Source organism: Hermetia illucens, chromosome 2, assembly GCF_905115235.1.
Source record: "Hermetia illucens chromosome 2, iHerIll2.2.curated.20191125, whole genome shotgun sequence".
NCBI lineage: Eukaryota > Metazoa > Arthropoda > Insecta > Diptera > Stratiomyidae > Hermetia > Hermetia illucens.
Window position 1 is genome coordinate 14,215,468 of NC_051850.1, and position 19,962 is coordinate 14,235,429.

General features: G+C 44.0%; 1 protein-coding gene across 2 annotated transcripts in view; it reads right to left on the bottom strand.

The window, feature by feature from the left end:
• Positions 1 to 19,962, bottom strand: part of LOC119648099 (mitogen-activated protein kinase kinase kinase 12) — a 145,850-nt gene that overhangs the window by 12,018 nt on the left and 113,870 nt on the right. For both annotated transcript variants that reach the window (XM_038049599.1, XM_038049600.1), the window contains one exon: positions 12,949 to 13,140. In XM_038049599.1, the coding sequence (XP_037905527.1) occupies positions 12,949 to 13,140 (192 nt within the window). The remainder of the gene's footprint in view (positions 1 to 12,948; positions 13,141 to 19,962) is intronic.

Genomic DNA, 19,962 nt, shown 5'->3' on the forward strand with positions numbered 1-19,962 from the left:
TTTAACCTGAGCACCTGTCTGGACGACTTAATCCCACGGGCTTCTTAAGACATGGATTGATTTTGTGACCACAATCAGAGCCCCGCTGAGACAAGCAACAACCGTACCAGTCTATACCAAGTGCATGGCTTAGCATTCATACTGGTGGATGCAAGACATACCTAAATCTCTACCGAACTAAGGAGTACGGAACCCGTGTTGAAACGCAACACCACGTCGATACCCGAAGGTCTCTTCTTGCTTGAGCATAACCACAACCCCCATGAAAGAAACTCCCACTAGGGGGCCAACCGCATACAACCGAGCTGTACTCACATACAACGGGAGTTCACCCGAAGTATGAGAGTCCAGGGGCTATCCCGGTTTCCATGGTACCAGTATACCCCTGGTAAGGTTTTGTGACCAATTTGCCACTTCAGATGAGTCCCCGTGCAGACTCGGGTCTGATCGCTCTAATTAGGCCTTTGGAGCATTCGCCTACTGCATCACGGCCGGCAAACCAAAGTGAGTACAGCGTCTCCCGGTGCCACCAATATGGAGGTTCTCCTCGGCCACTTGGTTTTGGTTTGGCCGACAGGGTTGCTGCCCCGTCTTCCTCACCGCCACCTCTGAGCACCAGTTGTGGTGACAGGTGAAACTGCTCCAAATGTCGGCAATGATTGTGGAAGTGGAGGATGAGCAAATTCTTCAGTTAAAATCTGCTAGAAGTATTCTCGCCATCTATCCGTCGCGGCTCGACGGTTGGTAAGCAAAGCACCTTCTTGTCATTAACGCAACAGAAGTGTTTGATATCCTGTGTACGTTCGTTTCGGCTTTTTGCAAGGTCATGGATGTCAGCAAAATCGATTATACGCTCGCCATCCTCATTGCGCGCTCCAACCCCTTTCCTCCATAGTACCTGTTACCGTCTGTCCTTTCACCCATATGACCATTCAGGTCACCGGCAATGATATAGTCATCAGCAGGCACGTTACAAGCATTTTCATCAAGAAGTTGCCAGAAGGCATCTTTCTCGGCATCAGGTCGACCTGTCTGTGTTGCGTACGCGGTGAAAAAGTGAATAATGAAATCAGCTGATATAATGGTGGGCTTCATCAGCCGGTCATCAAATCATTCGACTTCTTTAATGGCTTCACATAAACCCTCTGAGATGACAATGCCAACACCGTATGGAGTGTATGGGCTACCAAAATAGAGAAGTTTGTAGCCATTTTTACCGCTTTCGCGTTCTATGTCGCAGCTTTTGGCTCCAGACCATCGCGTTTCTTACAGAGCACAGACATCAATGCGCGTTTTCCAAAAGGTTCTTGCGAGTTTCTCGGTCTTTCCAGTTAGAGTACCAACATTTAGCCTGCAGACACGTATTTATTTTGCTCGGACTAACTTACTTACGTCCTGACGCCGTCCATACGTCAAGAACCCTTGCCCACTTCTCGACAAGAGCGGGACCTGTCCTAGCACTTCAACTGAGGTGGACGCCCTAGCATTTTTGCAAGGCTTGTTACCCAATCCGATCATGTTGTTTCTAACGATATTGGATGCGTTTCCTTCGTCGGTCTGCGCGGTAGCTTTCACCAGGAGAGTTCAGGTGGGATTTAGCATAGTGGAATAACTCCAACGATATTTATCTCTTTGCCTGATCTTAGCATTTTTGGAAGCTCAACTGGGTACACCGACATAATGAAGATTTAACTGGAAGTTGCAGTCAAACGTCACATAGAAAATCCTTGTAAGAGGCTGTGACTGTTAAAGGCTGATACCATCGAGAATACCATCGAGAATCACAAAACGAATAGCATACCTATTCTTACTGGCAACTTGTTCCGAACGTACTACCGAGATAATGTGTCAAGGCTTAATTAAAGGATGCTCTGATCAGTAGGCAACAGGATAAAGTTTTAAATCAGAAAGATGAAGATCATAACTGAAAAATTGGGCTAGTATGGAGCTCTGAGGTATTCCGATGAGGCTTTGAAACCACTTAGGTAAAATCTCAACCAGGAGGGAATAGTTGCTAGAAGTTCATATATTTGGTGGTGAAGTTTGGTGAGAAACACGAAGTGGAGGGCCTTAGAAAAGGAGTAGAAGCTATAAAAGCTAAAGAGGAATCAGTTGTGTCTAAAGAATAGTCAGGTGGATGGATGGAACTAGAACTAGGTCATATAATTAGGCTGGATGGGAATACCTGGGGATGAAAAGTAGTGCAAGATATCTAACCAAGAGAACATCTGTACATCGAGAAACTCTTCCACAAAAAACGTTAGACACGGACCAGGAAAGTAAAGACCGGATTTGAACTGTACGTCCTTTTTGGAGGAGAAGGGTGAGGACTAGGAAAAGGGAACTCGCAGGTACAAACGCTACTTTTAAATCTTAGTTAAATTTGTTTTATTTTTGAAATGCAATGAAAAATGATTAGCATTTTTTATAGCATTTTAAAAATCGGTTTTTGCTCTGATCCACCTTTCATTTGATACCGAATACGCTATTAAAATCATCCCGTTTTCATGGTACATTGTAGGTGGATGAGCTTTGAAAATAAATTAATTAAAAACAATTTTCTTTACATTAATTGTGCACTGTTAATCAAGGAACACAATTGCACGTCTTTCCATTTATTTCACGTCTTGATTAAGAAGCTTCTCCCGTAATTTATTAGTCACAAATCGTCGTTGGAAATGTTCAAATGCAAGCGCAAAATCAGATTGTGTACATATTTTATTGGCGTGAACTGCCTCAGTTATTGGTGTGATTACAACAATGAGCAAATGCACGTGCTGTGAACGATATGGAACTGCAGACTATTTAATTAATTGATGCATAAAACTTTAATTTGCCGATTTCAAGGTCGTCTTGTTTATATATTTAAACTACTTTCACTGCATGGGATCGATTCCCTAAGAGCTTATCAAATAGGAAACAACTACAAAAGGGGATGAGCGTGAGAAAGGCAGAAAGAATGTTTCCTTCTCTCATTCTTTCTGGGGACATCGATTTTAGAGGTTGTAGTGCCCTTTCAAAAGATTGATGGCCATTAGAAGTGGATGTTATATACATATCCTCGTTTACATTTTCCACTACGTAGCTGACATGCGTACATTTGCAGTTTTCGCAGGATTTGCGTTCATTCAGACTTATATAACGGAGTTGTACATAGTGTAAGGGTGCCTTTGCAGGAACTTGCGCACAAACAGCTTCCCTTGGCTTCCTTTCAGAAGGGGATATTACGTCACACTATTCCGGGAGAAGCAAATGCCATTGAGGGGGCGTAAACTGCTCCCTTAAGCATGCCAGTATAAGCTTTTTTTGTATTTACAGTATATTGGCGGAAATGAAGTGTATATATAAACCTCAATGTACAAGGGATGAAAATACAGTCAATGAATACGAGTCAGGAACAAATTCCTAGAATTTTGATTACTCAGCGCTTGGATCTACGTTCTAAATATTTTTCATTGAAATTATGGGAAAATTCTCCAAGAAGCAGCTGTGGGATTATACTAAAGGCACGTATTTGGATGAAATTCCAACGAAGAAAATCTAAAAAATCATAAATAATGGTTTCTTTCAGCACCCACGCTGGAAATTGTCTTCAAGGATCAGCTCAATGAACATTTGTCTTTTTTGGGTGAACTTTTGACCTTTCTTGCTTATATCAGCGCGAAATCCTTGGCTGTTTGGGATATTCGAAAATTAATGATAATACTCAGCTTCTCTTGGTCAGATAGCATACATCAATTATAGAGATATGCATCTATTTAGCCCGCCTTTGCAAATATTATATGGACTAGCTCTGAACAACTGCGTTTACAAGCTCAGCAAGTTGAAATTTGTTGGGAATATGAGCATAGCCCAATCTGGACTCAATTAAACGTATAAATATTGAGTGACAGATCCGCATTGAATCACTTACAGAGGAAGTAGATTGGTAAATCAATCTCTTCTTAATAATCAAGGTTAGCCCCACGATGAACATTGGCATGCGTAGGACTATTTATGAACATCTTTTCAGAATAAGACAACGAAAAGCTGTCGCTGCTTATTCCGAACGCTTTTGAAAGAAGAATTTAATGGGGACGAGTGTTCACACTGCAAATCGAAAATATCATATTTTGAATCGTAACTGACTTTGAAAATCGCAATGTAAAAAGTCCAGCACCTAAAGATAAGATTTATCCTCGTAAAATACTAAACCCATAACTAACTCTACTCAATAAATTAAATTATTTTAAAAAGAAAAAAACACTTCTTTCCGATCTTTAAAGTTAAGAGGTCTTAGGAATGATGACTATTTAGATGGGGGACCAAATGGTTCCAATTTAGTTTTTCGTTTTCGAAAGTGATTTACTAAACAATATAATCAGTTAAGCTGTAAGGATGCCGGAAAGGAAATCGAGTCCACGTTCTATTACTGTAACCACGTGTTATTGGGAGTGATTATTTCTTAGATGTGGAATGGTTTGTAAACATCTATTTTTACTGTTTTAGGTTTGCTTAGAAAGAGGAAGAAATATAGATGTGCCAATTGTTTAAATCAATTATGACATGCAGTCCAATTTATTCGGCTTAGTCATGGACTCAGTAATGTGGAGTCAAATTTCAACAATCAGTCACAAGAAAGAGCTGATGTCTTATCATATTTAGAATTAGTTCCTACGGGATAGTTGCTATTATAAAAAAATGCTATAGAGTAAGATAGCTAGAATATTTTGATAGCGCCAACAGTCTGGAAATTCAAGAAACGAAACGACGTTTAGTCAACTTGTGCGCCGTATCCACTTGTGGCACTGCCAGGCACCTTTTTGGCCTGCATCGTCATCACTGCCGAGACAAAGAGGGAAATCTGATTTCCGACAGAATGGGCATATTGGAGCGATGGGTTGAGTATTTTGACGAACTGCTCAACAACCAAAATATCGGCGAGTTGGAGGTCCCGCCAACTGAAGATGACGGACAAATGCTGCCACCACCAAGTATAGAAGAAACAGTCCGTGCAATTCATCGGCTAAAAGTCATAAGTCGCCAGGAGCCGATGGAATTACAGCCGAATTGGTTAAATATGGAGGCAACCAATTACACCAAGTGGTTCATCAACTGATGCTCAAAGTATGGGACAGCGAATCAATGCCTGACGACTGGCAATGGGGCATTATCTGTCTCATACATAAAAAAGGGGATATCACGCAGTGCAGCAATTATAGAGGTATCACGATGCTGAGCACCATCTATAAGATATTCGTCGCTATCTTGCTAGGCCGGATAGCCCCCCACGCCCAGAACATCATTGGCCCATACCAAAGAGGCTTCACTTCAGGCAAATCAACAACAAATCAGATTTTTTTTCTACGACAAGCGATGGAAAATCTGTTGGAATATGGACATCAGTTGCACCACCTTTTCATCGACTTTAAAGCCGCCTATGACAACATAGCCAGGGTAAAACTTACATGGTCAAGCGAGAATTCGATATATCGACGAAATTGTTAAGACTGACTAGGCTGACCCTGAAAAACATCGAATCGCACTGGTCAAACGAAAACAATGAAGATAGGAGACTACAACTTTGAGTTCGTTGAAAATTTGTCCTATCTAAGGTCGAAAATCACAACCGAAACAGCTATGACGATGAAATTCGCGCACGGTTGTTGTCAGCCAACAGAGCCTATTTAAGCTTACAAAAACTGTTCCACTCCAAACGTCTCACCATAGGGTCAAAGCTCTTACTGTACAAGACAATGATCTTACCAGTCCTTATGTATTCCTCGGAGACTTGGGTTCTTAGCAATAAAAATTGCGAACTCTTGCCCGCGTTCGCGAGAAGAACCCTTCGAGGAATTTTTGGACCTCTACATGAGGATGGACGATTCCGCAGCCTACATAACAACGAAATTTATGAGCGATATCATGACCGTCAAGTTGTGTATAAAATCCGGCTCAATAGGTTACGGTGAGGGGGCCACTTAATCCGTATGGATGAGGATGATCCCATCCGGAAAGTCTATAAGGGCAATATCTATGGTAGAAAAAGAAGACAAGGCAGACCCTGCCTAAGATGAAGCGATGGCGTAGGTCAGGACACCAGACAGCTTTCAGGGATATCGAATTGGTGGACCTCGGCGCAAAACCGGGATGTCTGGAGTTCCTTATTAAAGCAGGCCTAGACCGGATACCGGTTGTTGCGCCGTCGATGATGATAATGAAGTTACGACCTTAAACTTAAAACTGCTTCTCGGCCACCAAATGTTTGAGAGAACATTTGCTGTTAAAGCCAACAGTTGGCTTCCCCTTCCCATGATACAGCTGGTGAAGTAAAAAAAACGGCCTTTACCCGAATATCGTCCACCACTAGTATGTTATTTGTCATTTGAACAGAAAAAAAACATGTTCTTTTGTATATGATTTTCTACCTTCCCGCAGGTATCCTTTTATTATTTGACAACAATTTGTCAGTGCCATGCCCGAACTAGTTGAAGAGTTGTGTTTCGTTCTCGTGGCTTCGGGTATCAACGCATTTCAGAAAAATATATTAGATATATAGGATGAGCAGAATACAGAAAACGAGTTTTAGATTACATTGACAAAATGGCAAAAATACGGGTAGGGTAGCGTACGCGCTATTCAACAGCCTTCGTTGTAAATAAGATGTTTAGACCTGTTGAAAATACAATCAAGGCCCTTATTTTATTCTTCCCCGATGTATGCGATTTCAGTACTAGTTTTATACGTCGCAGGAATACGGGCAGCAAAGCATCCTTCAGATCACCAATTCTAGCATGGGTTCCTTGCAGAATTCCTAGGTAGAACACAAGTCTGTCTCGGTCGTAGCTTCGATGGTACTCAAAGCACGCTTAAATCTAGGAACCCCCATGCTTAACTAAAAAAGATGCACCGAAAGTGCTACAGGTAGCAAATAAATTAGAGGGAAAATCCAAAATAGGGCGATTCCAGTGATGAAGAATAATTTAATAGCGATATCCTCAATAGGTAAAAAGTAAGAGCAGGCTAAGAGTTACTGACTAGAAATCTAGTGGCTATCAAAGTCCGATTGCAAAAAACGGGAGTACCCAAGAGGCAGTCATATTATCGGACTACTTCTCAAAGAACACCCAAAACTCGCTGAAACAAGTTGTTACCTTGAGGAAATACTGCGAGAGGCAGGCACTACCACTTATCCTCGGCTGCGATGTCAACGCCCACAACGAGATCTGGGGAAGCAGCATCACCAGTCGGTGAAATGAAATGAAATGAGCACCTTCTTGAATTTATCATAAGTAGCAATAGGTTAGAAGTACACAATGTAAAAGACACCCCAATATTCGTGAATACCAGTAGACACTTTAAAGAATACTCTTATGAGTCAACTAGTTGGAAACTGAAGAGTTACGGAGATCACAAAATAATAAGATTATATTGGGAAAGCAATAAAGAAAAACAGATTGGGATACCTATGTCAGGCATCTTAGAAATGATATGGCGCATCTAGAGGTGAGGAAGGTGATATCAAAAATGCACTGGAATTAGAAACACTGGTGGAAAACCTCACCGAATTCATCATTAATACATATGAGGCCAGATATCTGGTTAAGGCAGGTTTCGTCAATAGTTCGCTGGTGGAACCAGAACCTAAGCAGAATGATAAATCAACTGTGCGAAATAAACCCAGGACTGACCAAAGTACAAAAAGGCACTCACGAGTTACAGCGACATGATCCGAGAACCAAAGCGAAATAACCCCAGGAAATTCTCCGAAAGGATTTAACAAACAACAGAAGCATCCAAGCGATGTAAGGTTGTAGTTAATATAGACCTATCTCCTCTGTCTACCTGAAAAAAAACAGGAGGGCAAGATTTATCTCCTTCTTAAAACTTTTCGTAGCAATGCACTACGAGCTAAACAAGCAACTGTCCACCCTTACCCTGGCAAAAGAGTGAGTGGCTGTAGAGGTTAAGAAAAACGTACCTCAAATCAACGGGTATGAAATTTCAGAATATTTCATACCTTAACTTTCAAAAGGAATTTTAGAGGATCCTAACAAACGGTTAGATGGCTATTACGGCAAACAGCTGAACTCTAGACTAGTATGATATTAAATGCGATTGACTCGCACAGTGGAATATGGATACCCTGAGTTAGGATCATAGTGGAAATACTCACGGGCCACTGGAGGCCAAACTGCCATTTTGGGAAGCTAGATATATATGGAGACTCGATCTGTAGATTCATTGGGGAAGAGCAATGAAATTTCCGTACAATGTCCGCCACTTGGTGGAAATTACGCTAATGCACTAGGGGGAATACTTAATACCAGACACGTCACTAAAACACTTTTGGAGGTGGCGGGAGGGATAAATCATACTGGTATAATAGTTCTTTCAGGATGTAGTGCAACTTCCCTTGATACCATTATTAATTTTAAGAAGAGCAGGATGAAAGTCAAGAAGAAGACATAGACCATGCTGCCAAAAATATGTGCAAATGTGGTATAAGAGATTTCACAAAATCAACCTAAAGAACAATGCACTCAACGAAAGATGGCCAAACAGACTTTCTTATTGTCCAGTAATCAAATTGTAACCTGGAAAACGCTACCGAAGGACATTTCGAAAAAAAAGTTCACAACGCAAAGAAAAAGGAAACATTTTGGACATTGCAAACCCCCCTTTGTGATACCAGGGAAATCATACAAAAGAAATAATAGTGCCTCCTAAAAAATCGATGAACCTAGATCGTATGAAACTATGGAGAATTCAGAAATTTTCACCTAAGCAACTATTTGAGTATATTCTCAGCCGCCGACATTTTACCACTGTCACAGATTGCAAAGCCGTTCCCTATGAGACCATTGCACCTCGACATCGGCCATTAATTGCCGTCCTGAGAATTAAGCTACCGATAAAACAGCGTGAGGAACGCACTAGCCCGCCGCGCATTAAATGGTGGCGATTTTGTGAGAAGAAAGAAGAAATGATCTCACTCACACGATTAGTGACTATTACGAATGTGGAAGAAACGTGGAGCCAAATGAAAGACACGATCCACAAAGCGGCCTTTGCAACCCGGAGTCACCAAGCCGGCTAAACGTTACATCAAGCGAGATGCTTGGCTTTGGAATGATGATGTTGAAATGAAGTTCCGTGAAAAGAAACGCCTCTACCACAAATTTCTTGGCAAATTTGTAAGAATGCCAAGCGAGAAGCAAAGAAAGCAGTCGCTGTCACCCTAGCGGACGATTACAAAAATCTTTACGATAAACTGGACACTTGAGATGGCGAAAGAGATCTGCATCGACTTGCCAAAGTAGTAACGAAAGCACACAGGATATCGAACACTTCTGTTGCGTTTATGACAAGAATGGTAATTTAATGACAGAAAAATTTGACCATCCTCCAATTCCACAATTATTGCTGACATTTGGACCAGTTCCACCTGTCAGTGCAACTGGTGCTCAAAGGTGGGGGTGAGGAAGACGGGACGGCAACCCTGCCGGTCAAACCAAAACCAAATGGCCGAGGAGAACCTCCATAGTGGTGGCACCGGGAGACGTAATGTAGTAGGCGAATGCTCCAAAGGCCTAATCAGGTCGATCAGACCCGAGTCTGCACGGGGACTTGCCAGAGGTATACTGGTACCATGGGAACCGGGGTAGTCCCTGGACTCATATACTTCGGGAGAATTCCTCATATACGTAATTTCTGTTGTATATGAGTACAGCTGCGGTTGGCCCCCTTGTGGGAGCTTCATGGGGGTTGTGGTTGTGCTCAAGCGAGGAGAGACCTTCGGGCCTCCGCGTGGTGTTGCGTTTCAACACTGGTGCCGTACTCCTTTGTTCGGTAGAGATTTAGGTAATTCTTGCATCCACCAGTATGAATGCAAAGCCATGCACTTGGTATAGACTGGTACCGTTGTTGCTTGTCTCAGCGGGGCTCTGATTGTGGTCACAAAATCAATCCGTGTCTTAAGAAGACCGTGGGATTAAGTCGTCCAGACAGGTGCCCACGTTAAACCCTCAAGGACTTACTGTCAGTGCAACTGAAGTCGAGGAGGCAATAAAATGAATGAAATCGGGGAAAGCCACAGGACCTGACGACATCGCATTTGAGCTCTGCAAAGCGAAGAGATGGGACCCAACACTGTGGCTCAGTGAATTCTTTTATCGTCTTATTCAGGAAGAAAGAACACCATCTGACTGGCAGTAAAGTGTCATTGTTCCAATATGGAAAAAGAAAGGTAGTCCAGCAGAATGTTCAAATTACCGTCCGATCCAGTTACTTTCCCATACCATGAAGGTTTTTGAACGCATTCTCATTCTTGACAACCGTATTCGCGATATCGTCGAAATAACCGTGAATCAAGCCGGATTTGTCACAAACTGCGAAACTACTGACGCAATACACGCTGCTCTTTACATTGCATTTCTTGATCTAGAGAAAGCGTTTGACCGTGTACCACACGAACTAATCTGGTATGCTTTACGACAACACTTCGTGCCAGAAGAACTCGTGTGCTGGGTTCAATTGCTCAACCACGATCTGAAAAGTAAAGTTCGAAGTATGACGGGTGTATCAAAACCGCTTCTTGTCTCTGTTGGTATTCATCAAGGAAGCGCCCTCTCACCACTCCTCTTTATTCTTGTTATGGACACCGTCACACTGGACATCCAACGTCCAGCGCCCTATACACTGCTTTATGCAGATGATGTTTTCCTAGCATCTAATAGCAAAAATGATCTCGAGCAACTTGTCCAAAAATGGAATGACCCCCCCCCCCCCCCCCCCCGTGCAACACGGTCTCAAATTAAATCTAAACAGAACTGAATTTTTGACGACTGATCCCCATGAAACAGGCTCAATCACTGCCAGCGGCAGTGATCTGCCCAGAACTGAGCGATTTAAATACCTCGGATCAACGCTATCAGCCAATGGAGAACTGCGTTCTGAAATTTCTTCACGCATTAACGTAACCTAGATAAAGTGGAGTTCCACAACTGGTGTTCTTTATAACCGACCTATCAACGAACGTCTCGAAACTAAAATTTACCGCAGCGTTGTCCGTCCTGTCGCCCTCTATGGTCCTGAGTGTTGGCAGACTATAAAAGACAATGAACGGCGTCTTGCGGTAATGGAAACGAAGATATTGCGTTGGACTAGTTGCGTGCCACGTTTTGATCACATCCGAAATGAGGATATTCGCGATCGTTATGGGGTTGCACCAATCGTGGAAAAATTGCGATAGGGGTGTCTTTGTTGGTATGGTCACGCAAATCGTGCTAACGAGAATACACTTGCCAAGATTGGTCTGAACATCGAAGTCGATGGTTGACGATCGAAAGGCAGGCCGAATTACCGGTTTGATACGCTAGATGGGGATTTAAAAGCCTCGAGATGGCACCCAGATTAGGCATTCCATAGAGCCAAATGGCGAAACCGATCACGACGAGCGGACCTTGCTTGTGAACGGGACAAAGGCTGAAGAAAAAGAAGAAGAAATAACTATTTGAGTATGGTCCTAGATTATATAATATTTTTGTTTTACTATTTATTACTTACTAACTATTTGAATCTTCGATAAAAATTTGAGAATAAAGGGTCCATGGCAACTTAAATCGCTTCTAATGCTAACAGATAGCAAAAATAGGGTGAACCAGGTTAGCTGGATTTACTGACCCTTTGGAAAACAAGGCTTGTGTAAAAACTCCTTACATTTAAGAAGAATAAGCCACTTTTCGTTAAAAATTGTTTCACATTCAAAATGCATCGAACAACAAGCGAACACAGCATATAGATTTTTCCCATGGAATAAGATATCCACCCACCCAGAAAATTTAAATCAATTGCACAATTTAAGTTATGTATGTCTACGTCTCATGTTATACCTTCATAACACATTTTTTTTTTCTTATTTACGTCGAATCACTAATGCAAACCCGACATAATTCAGAAAGCAACTCGTGCCATTAATTTTCGGTCTTTATTACTTGGCCCAGATAACTCACGTTGTTATCATTTAGCAAATATTTTAACAATAAGTTCAAGAACATCATCAAAAGGCACAAATAAGTTTAGCCGTAAAATGAAGCACTGAGACATAATATGGTATTTCATAATAAGGGTGGGTAGTCGTCAAGGGAAATGAGGTTGATGAAAGGAACAATAATAGGAAGCTTCACCATCGTAGGTTATCTTATACACTTCGGTTTCTTCTTTTCCCTTCAACTCCCTACGCAACACCATCGATTTTCTCCTTGAAAGTCTTACAGGATACTCCTGAAACGTCCTTTCTTTGGTTTTTTTGGCATGTCTATGATGGATTTTCATAATTTAGAAAGCAAACACGCTATAATTGCTGGAAAGTTGTCTTTTCTTTGAGCTATGCAAATTAATCAAAATCTAAAGTCCTAGTTCGCGCTTTCTGATTTAAGCTGGCAAATCCATCCCCCATCCTTAACTAAGTTTATATCAAGCTGGCTTAGGCTAAAAGATCTGGTCCCCGAAAAAGAGAGATTGAGTAAGCCACTCACCCTTTCTACGTACATTCATTTAGATACCCCCAAACAATCTTGTCTTCAGCTCTACATTCAGATGCAACGTTTCGCATCTAAAAAAAGACCCACCCTTAAATCAATGCACTTAGCGGTGCAATATGTAACACAAGCTTTACATTACCAGTGGCTCTAGAATTCCAGACAAATTATGACGAAATGCACACGAATGCAATTCGAGGAGACAAAAATAAAAGCCATCGATCGAATTCGATGTGATAACTTTCCAAAGTGATTTACTATGCACCATTTTGTTGGCATGGAAAAAATAAACCGGTCTAATTGATGGTAGAACAGTGCACCTTATGGAGACGATACCTGTATATCCGACCAGGTTATAATTGGAGCTTTCCGAAACGGCGACTCCCACAACCGCAACAGCAACAACGAGAATTCAAAGGATACTTACTTGGGGCTTTTCAGGTCTCGATGGATGATTTTGTGCGAATGAAGATATTGCATGCCAAGCGCTATTTGCTTCGCCCAGGAGACGAGACGCGATGGCAACACGACTTCCTCTTCCTTCAGGATGTTTTGTAGCGGCCCGTAGGGGCAAAACTCCATTATAATGCAGAATACCGGCGCCTGGGTGCACACTCCTCTGTAAAAAAAAAGATGGAAGAGAATTAAAAAAGAAGGCGACGTTTAATGATCGAACATTAAGCGAAGTAGCTTGCATTATTTAGAGAGTTTATGACCTATTGAATTTGCTTTGTCTGAAATTTCACCAAATCGAGGGAAGACTTACTGCTGACGGAGGTATTATGTAAGGATATCCACGGAACTTTTAGGAGCATTGGCTTCGCGAATTTTTTCGCTTAATTAAGTACAATCTTTTCATAGACACTGGCATAAATTTTATTGGACTATCAGACCGTCGTTGAAATATTATGCCAGATACTCTGATAGCTGAGATAGCGATAAAAAGGACTGACTCGCTGTAATTGCTTTTTAAAAGTGTGATGCCGAAAAACAGAATTCCGTCGAATTGTTAAAATGGCTCTCCTGGTTGGGATTGTACTATCAACTCATTCCAACAAAAAAAGTCTTGGACTGGATGCTTCCACCAGCATCGACTTCAACATGATTTTTATCTTCTTTTGAATCTGGGAATATTAATTGCTAAATAGAACTCGAAATTTGATTAACGAAGACGCCAGCGATCCAAAATTAACCAACCCACAGAGCTGGCAAAAAGGCAGACAGATTGCAATCTTGTCGGCTGAATAAACATCAAGTGGCCAAGGGGAACCTTGAAGAGGAGGCGCCGGGAAACACTGTATTGACATTAACTTTCTGGTCGTGATATAGTAGTCGAATGCTCGAAGGCCTTGAGACCCGAGTCTGCACGGGGACTTTTCTGAAGTGGCTTGCCCCACGAATCCTCACTAGACGTGGTCTGGTACCATGAGGACCCGAATAGCCCTTCGAGTCCATATGTCTCAAGAAAATTCCAGATGGATTTGTTCCCGACCCGACTAACCCCCTTGAGTTCCATCGGGGTTGTAGTTATACCCACACACATCGCGAACAAAGCTCCTTGCGGACTCAAGTGTGGAGTTGCGCTCCTCTTTAGTTACCATAGATGCTGTAGGTAGGCCTTGCATCTACCAGTGAGAATGCTGAGCCTACTTGCAGTATAAATTGATACGGTTGTGCCAGTGACAGCAAGGATATAATTTTGGCTACCGAAACTCCGTCTCTTAAGAAGGCCGTAGAGCGACAAGACCGCGGGAATTCACGTAAAACCACCAGGACGTAACTATTTCCTTTATACATGTACGAGGTATGTTCAAAAAGTAAGGTGAACTTTCAAATTGCGCAGACAGCGTACATTCAAATTACGAAATTTTTTTTGTAACCCCAACATATGTGCACAATTTAAAACTTGTGGTTTCGTCCAGGATAGAGGCAACTCATCAGACGCTGCCTCACCTCTGCCCTGGGAGCGGCGTGACCGAAGGGGTTGTGTGTGTGTGTGTGTGTGTGTGGTGGGGAGAAGCTACAGCTTCTGAGCACTCAGGCCGTGTTGGCCCATTGTACTCGCGTCCCCCGTCTAACGGAATATTCCGGATTCGTTAACGTATCGTAGGATTTCCGTTAGTGGATGTGATGCTACCCGTCGTAATTGGAGAACATCGGCACCAAAGATTTGATGCCTGATACGTCCATAGGCGGGGCATTCACATAGGAAATGCTCCGTGGATTCCGCTTCCTCATTACAGGAGGGACACGTATCATCTTCGGTAATTCCTATTCTGAACATATGCCCAGCTAGTGAATTATGGCCTGTCAGAATGCCCACAATACACCTGCAAGTCCTCCTGCTTTTCGACAGGATAAACTTTGCGGTACGTATGTTGGGTTCTGGCAGGAAAAGTTTGGTGTGTCGAGCAGCATTAAGGCTCTGCCACCTGTCATTATGGGAAACCTGTTCCCAGTTTTTGAAAACAGATTTAGCCAATGCTACTGATACCCCAATTGCTGGCTCCGGTCCCGGCATAGGGGAGATTGACCCCTCTTTCGCTAAAGCGTCCGAGATTTCATTTCCTTCTATGCCACAGTGACCAGGTACCCAGAGTAGTTCCACCGTATTGAATCTAGACATAGAATTCAAACGGTTTCTGCATTCCTGAACGATTTTCGAGGTGATCAAAGGACTGCTCAATGCCCTCAGTGCAGCTTGACTGTCACTGCAGATTGCGATGCGCCTGCCCTTCAACCGCTCGTCAATCACCCAGTTTGCCACCCTTAGGATCGCATAAACTTCGGCTTGAAAAACCGTTGCATATTGTCCCAAAGGAAAAGCCCACTTCTCGTTTTTATTCGAGAGGTAGACTCCGGCTCCAGAACCCTCTTCTGTTTTTGAGCCACCGGTGTAGAAGACTTCCGTATATCCCTCCACGCATTCCTCTGGGTCTTCCCAGTCCTCTCTACGCTTCAGGGTAACTATATATCTTCTACCAAACAGATGTATGGGGACACGAGAATCGGAAGGCATTGTAAGAACTGGATTCAGTCCTCCCAGTAACTCTTCCAATGCTCTGTGCCCCCCACATCCGTTGTTTTCCCATAGATCTAATCGAATTAGCCTATGGGCTGCTCTCATTGCAGTGCTTTGAATAAATATATCCAAGGGCTGCAAATTGAGTAGTGCATTCAGAGCTACGCCGGATGTCGTGCTCATGGCACCAGTGATACCCAGACAAACAGTTCTTTGCAGTGCAACTAGTTTACGGTGAAAACCTTTTTGTCTCACTTTAACCCACCACACTACGGATGCATATACGAACATCGGCCTAATGATGGCAACGTATATCCACATTACCACATGAGGCCTGAGTCCCCATGTCGAGGCAAAGGTCCGTCTGCACAACCCATAAGCTGTGAGAGCTCGTTTCATCTTTACCTCTACATGTTTGTTCCAAAGAAGTTTTTTATCTAGAGTAACCCCCAGGTATTTCACTTCTTCGGAGAGTTGAAGGGTAGTACCCCTCATCTCAGGGAGGCAAAGTCCATCCAGTTTTCTCCTTTTTGTGAATAAAACCATTGTGGTTTTATTTGGATTAACGGACAAACCATGTCTAAGGCACCAGCTGTCTATCAAATCAACGGCACGCTGTATATATACACACCGTTCCAAGATCCCGATCAACAGCAAGTACAGCCACGTCATCAGCATAAGCTTGAGCGTGTATTGGCAAATTTTGCAGTTCGCATAGCAGTGAGTCGATCAGCATACTCCACAGAAGCGGCGAAAGCACACCTCCTTGGGGGCAGCCCTTCGTTGCCTCCGTAGTCAGGTAGCGATCGACCCCTACCTCAGCGCACAGCAATCTTTGCGTTAGCATAGCATGGATCCACTTAATTAAAGCATCATCAACACCATGCGCTCTGGCGGCATCACAAAGTTTTTGAAAAGGCGCACAGTCAAAAGCCCCTTCAATGTCCACAAACACCCCCATCGCGTACTCACCATTCAAAGTTGCATCCTCTATCTTTGTGACCAAAGAATGAAGAGCAGACTCACAGGACTTTCCACGTTGGTAAGCATGTTGGTTTTCACTAAGTGGGTGTGACCTAAGTGCCTTTCCACGAATGTGACGCTCCACCAGTCTCTCCAAACCTTTCAGCAAGAATGAAGTCAAGCTGATCTGTCTGAAGTTCTTTGGATTAGAATAGTCATCTTTCCCAGGTTTCGGTATGAAAACTACCTTAACCTGTTGCCAAGAAGAAGGCACGTAGCCCAGAGCAAGACATCCTCGAAAAATATTTGTTAGAGGTCGCTCTAAATGCTCCATACCCTCCTTTAGCATTGCCGGATAGATGCCATCCATGCCAGGTGCTTTGAAATGTTCAAAGGACAGTATCGCAGCTCTCACCTTTTCAAGGGTAACAACCGCTTTCGCAGTGTTCCAGTTCCTCTTGCAACACTTGCGTGTTGAAGGGGTTGCAAGAACCGTCAACTCTCCCCCTACCACCTCTCTCACCCGTTCCCCCGGGTGGTGTACTTCCAGGAGGGTCTGTACTGAGTCCAGTCTGGAGTTCGTGAAAGTACCGTCGGGTTTTCTAAGAGAATCCAACTTGGCCGACTCATCCCTTTTGAGGACTCTGCACAGCCTTGAAGTCTCCCTTTCGCCTTCCAGTTCCTCACAGTACGCTCTAAAGCGAGTTTCGAGCACCTAACGAGCCTCTTATATTCACGTTGTGAGTTCCTGAAATTTAACCAGTCTTCGTTCTTGTTACTTTTGCAAGCACGATTTAGAAGTCGCCTGGTTGATTTCCTGAGTTTTTGCAGTTCTCGGTTCCACCAAGGAACTGTTTTACCGCTTTGGCCTCGGGAAATAGGACAAGCCTCTTCATAACACTCTAAAAGTGTGTAACTCAGAGTTTTCAATTCATCTTCCAGCACCAAAGGAGTCCTTAGTCGCCTAGGGAACTGTGCTTTATTGCCAAGAAGTTCATTGAACTTTGCCCAATCCGTTTTCCTAGGGTTCCGTCTTTGTACTGCAGACTGTTCGCCCGCAATAGTCAGATTGAATTCTAGATATCGGTGATCTGACAGTGAGACCTCGTCTAGCACTCGCCAGTGTGTAATCAACTCTAACAATTTTGGGGTACAGATTGTTAGGTCAATTACTTCGCTTCTTCTCGGTCCCACGAACGTAGGGGCGCACCCCACGTTTGCAGTCATAAGACCAGCTGAAGTGATGAAATCAAATAGCTTCTCTCCTCTTGGATTGCATTTGCTACTGCCCCAACAAATATGTTGAGCATTCGCATCGCAACCTATTAAGAGTTCGAGACCACTTGATTGTGCATACGCCACCAGATCCCTAAGTTCTTGCGTCGGTGGAGGATACAAAGAATCATAGGGTAAATAAGCGGAGGCAACTATGATGTTTTTCCTCTCGCCATTTATCTGGTATTGTATGATGACCGTAGCTAAGTCCTGGGAACAATATTGTCTCAGCATAGTTGCCTCTAACCGTCTTGACATCAGGACGCAAGCTCTCGGTCTTATGGATCTTTCGTCGTAGAAGATCCTAGCCCCCTTTACTGATCCAATACCACAGATTCTGTTAAATCGAACCCACGGTTCTTGCACCAGAAAGATATAGGGGAAATCCTGTAGCTTTGTCATTCTCGCTGCCAACAGGTAGGAGGGAGCTTTGGCATGCTGCAGGTTGATTTGACCAATCTTTATGTTTTTCGACATAAACTTAGTCTATTGTCTTATAGAAAACAGTTAGAAGCGTATGCGGCAGTCCGCGTATGACGGGGTTTCCCCCACACCGTACCGCCAGAGACTCGATCCCCTCGTGATTGATTTCTCTGAGAAAAGCCGTACTTGGGAGTACCGCAATTCCCATGTTCTCATCCACGAAAGATCTCACCTCATCCCGCAGAGCATTCGTCTGTTTTCTACTTAGCACCTTACTTGGTTTGCGGTGTCCGGGTTGCATAGATTCGATCACTCGAACTGGCATCAAGTCAGTTTCGTTCACGTCTCTGGCTACCCTTCCTTCCGCCTGTTCCTTGGAAGGTGTAGGAGAAGTTACTAGCAGGTAGGATTCACTCTGTAGTCCCTTCCCCAGTGCGAGCCCCCATACGGGGGTTCCGCCCCTGTATGCACTATCCTCCGCGCACGTCTCCATTGTGGGAGAGCGCACCGAAGATGCTGCAATTTGCTCTATGTTGTGTAAGTCGAAGACCATCATTGTTCTTCGCTCTCAAAAATGGAGATGATGCCCTACAGTCTCCTGATATGACTGAATTTCAGTCTATATAGGAAAAAGTGGAGCACCATATGGTGACTTCCCCTGAGCACATTTAGACTCTGTTGGTCCAGTTCGAATACCAAGTTGAAGCCCTCCACGTTTGTAGATTGGTCCTTCCTGGCATTCATGAACTTTACCCTCCAGTGTCCAAAGTCCATGCCCGGATTCTGTTCACCCAGCAAGCGGATGATGTCCTCTGCCTTCCTTCGAGGGCCCGGTAGCCAACATCCGACATGTTCTGTCCTGCGTAGCTCAGTGTTCACAATAGTGAACTTGGGCCAACCGCCGGAACTCAAAGTTGGGATTACCTGCTGGAGCCACTTTAAGGCAGCCTCGTCAGCGCACTCCAAATGTAGAAGCCCATCACGAAAACCTTGATCGTTAAATCGTGGCTTCGTTCCAGGCTCCATCATTTTCTTCCACAGGCATTCCTGGAGGATGGTAAATTGTCCCTCTGACATTTTGCCATCCTTGGAGGAAACTCCCACGGCAGCAGTCAGAACAGAGGCCGCAGCTTGCGCATACGTCCTCTTCCTTCCCGCCTTCGTGTTCGTATTCCTGTGGGAGGGACCAGCTTCATTGAGATCTCTCTCGCTGATTTGATCACCTCCCGGCACACCGGTCCTAATCCCCGCGAGACGCGTGGATGTAAGCCCTGGTGCGGAGCACAATAAAGCGTCGGCCACAGCAGATGTGTTGGTCTTACGCTTCTTGCGCGCATTACCGCTGACTGAAGAGTCTGGTGCGTCCAGTGTGGATCTTACCGGGGTTTCCAGTTTATCCCCACCTTCCGCCGGAGATTCCGCTACCTTGCGTCCGATTTCTCTGGGCGTTACCATGTCCTCATTCCCAAGGTGCTTCATCTTCCTTCGCAGTGCTCTCTTCTGCCGTCGGCTTAGGGCCTTTCCAGGTTCACGGTGTTCGGACCGCTTGGATCCATTTCCACATACTGGCGTTGAACCAGTAGCGTCCACGTCACCAGCTTCCCGTTCTTCCGCTCTTCCCAGTAAGGATGGCGGAGAAGGTTCTGACAGGCAGGATTCAGCCTGTAGTCCCCCCTCCTTAGTGGCCGAAGTTCCCTTCTGCCAGGCCTTTCTCTTCCGCTTGCGGGTAGATTTGGGCTGTAGTACCGCGGACGGGCC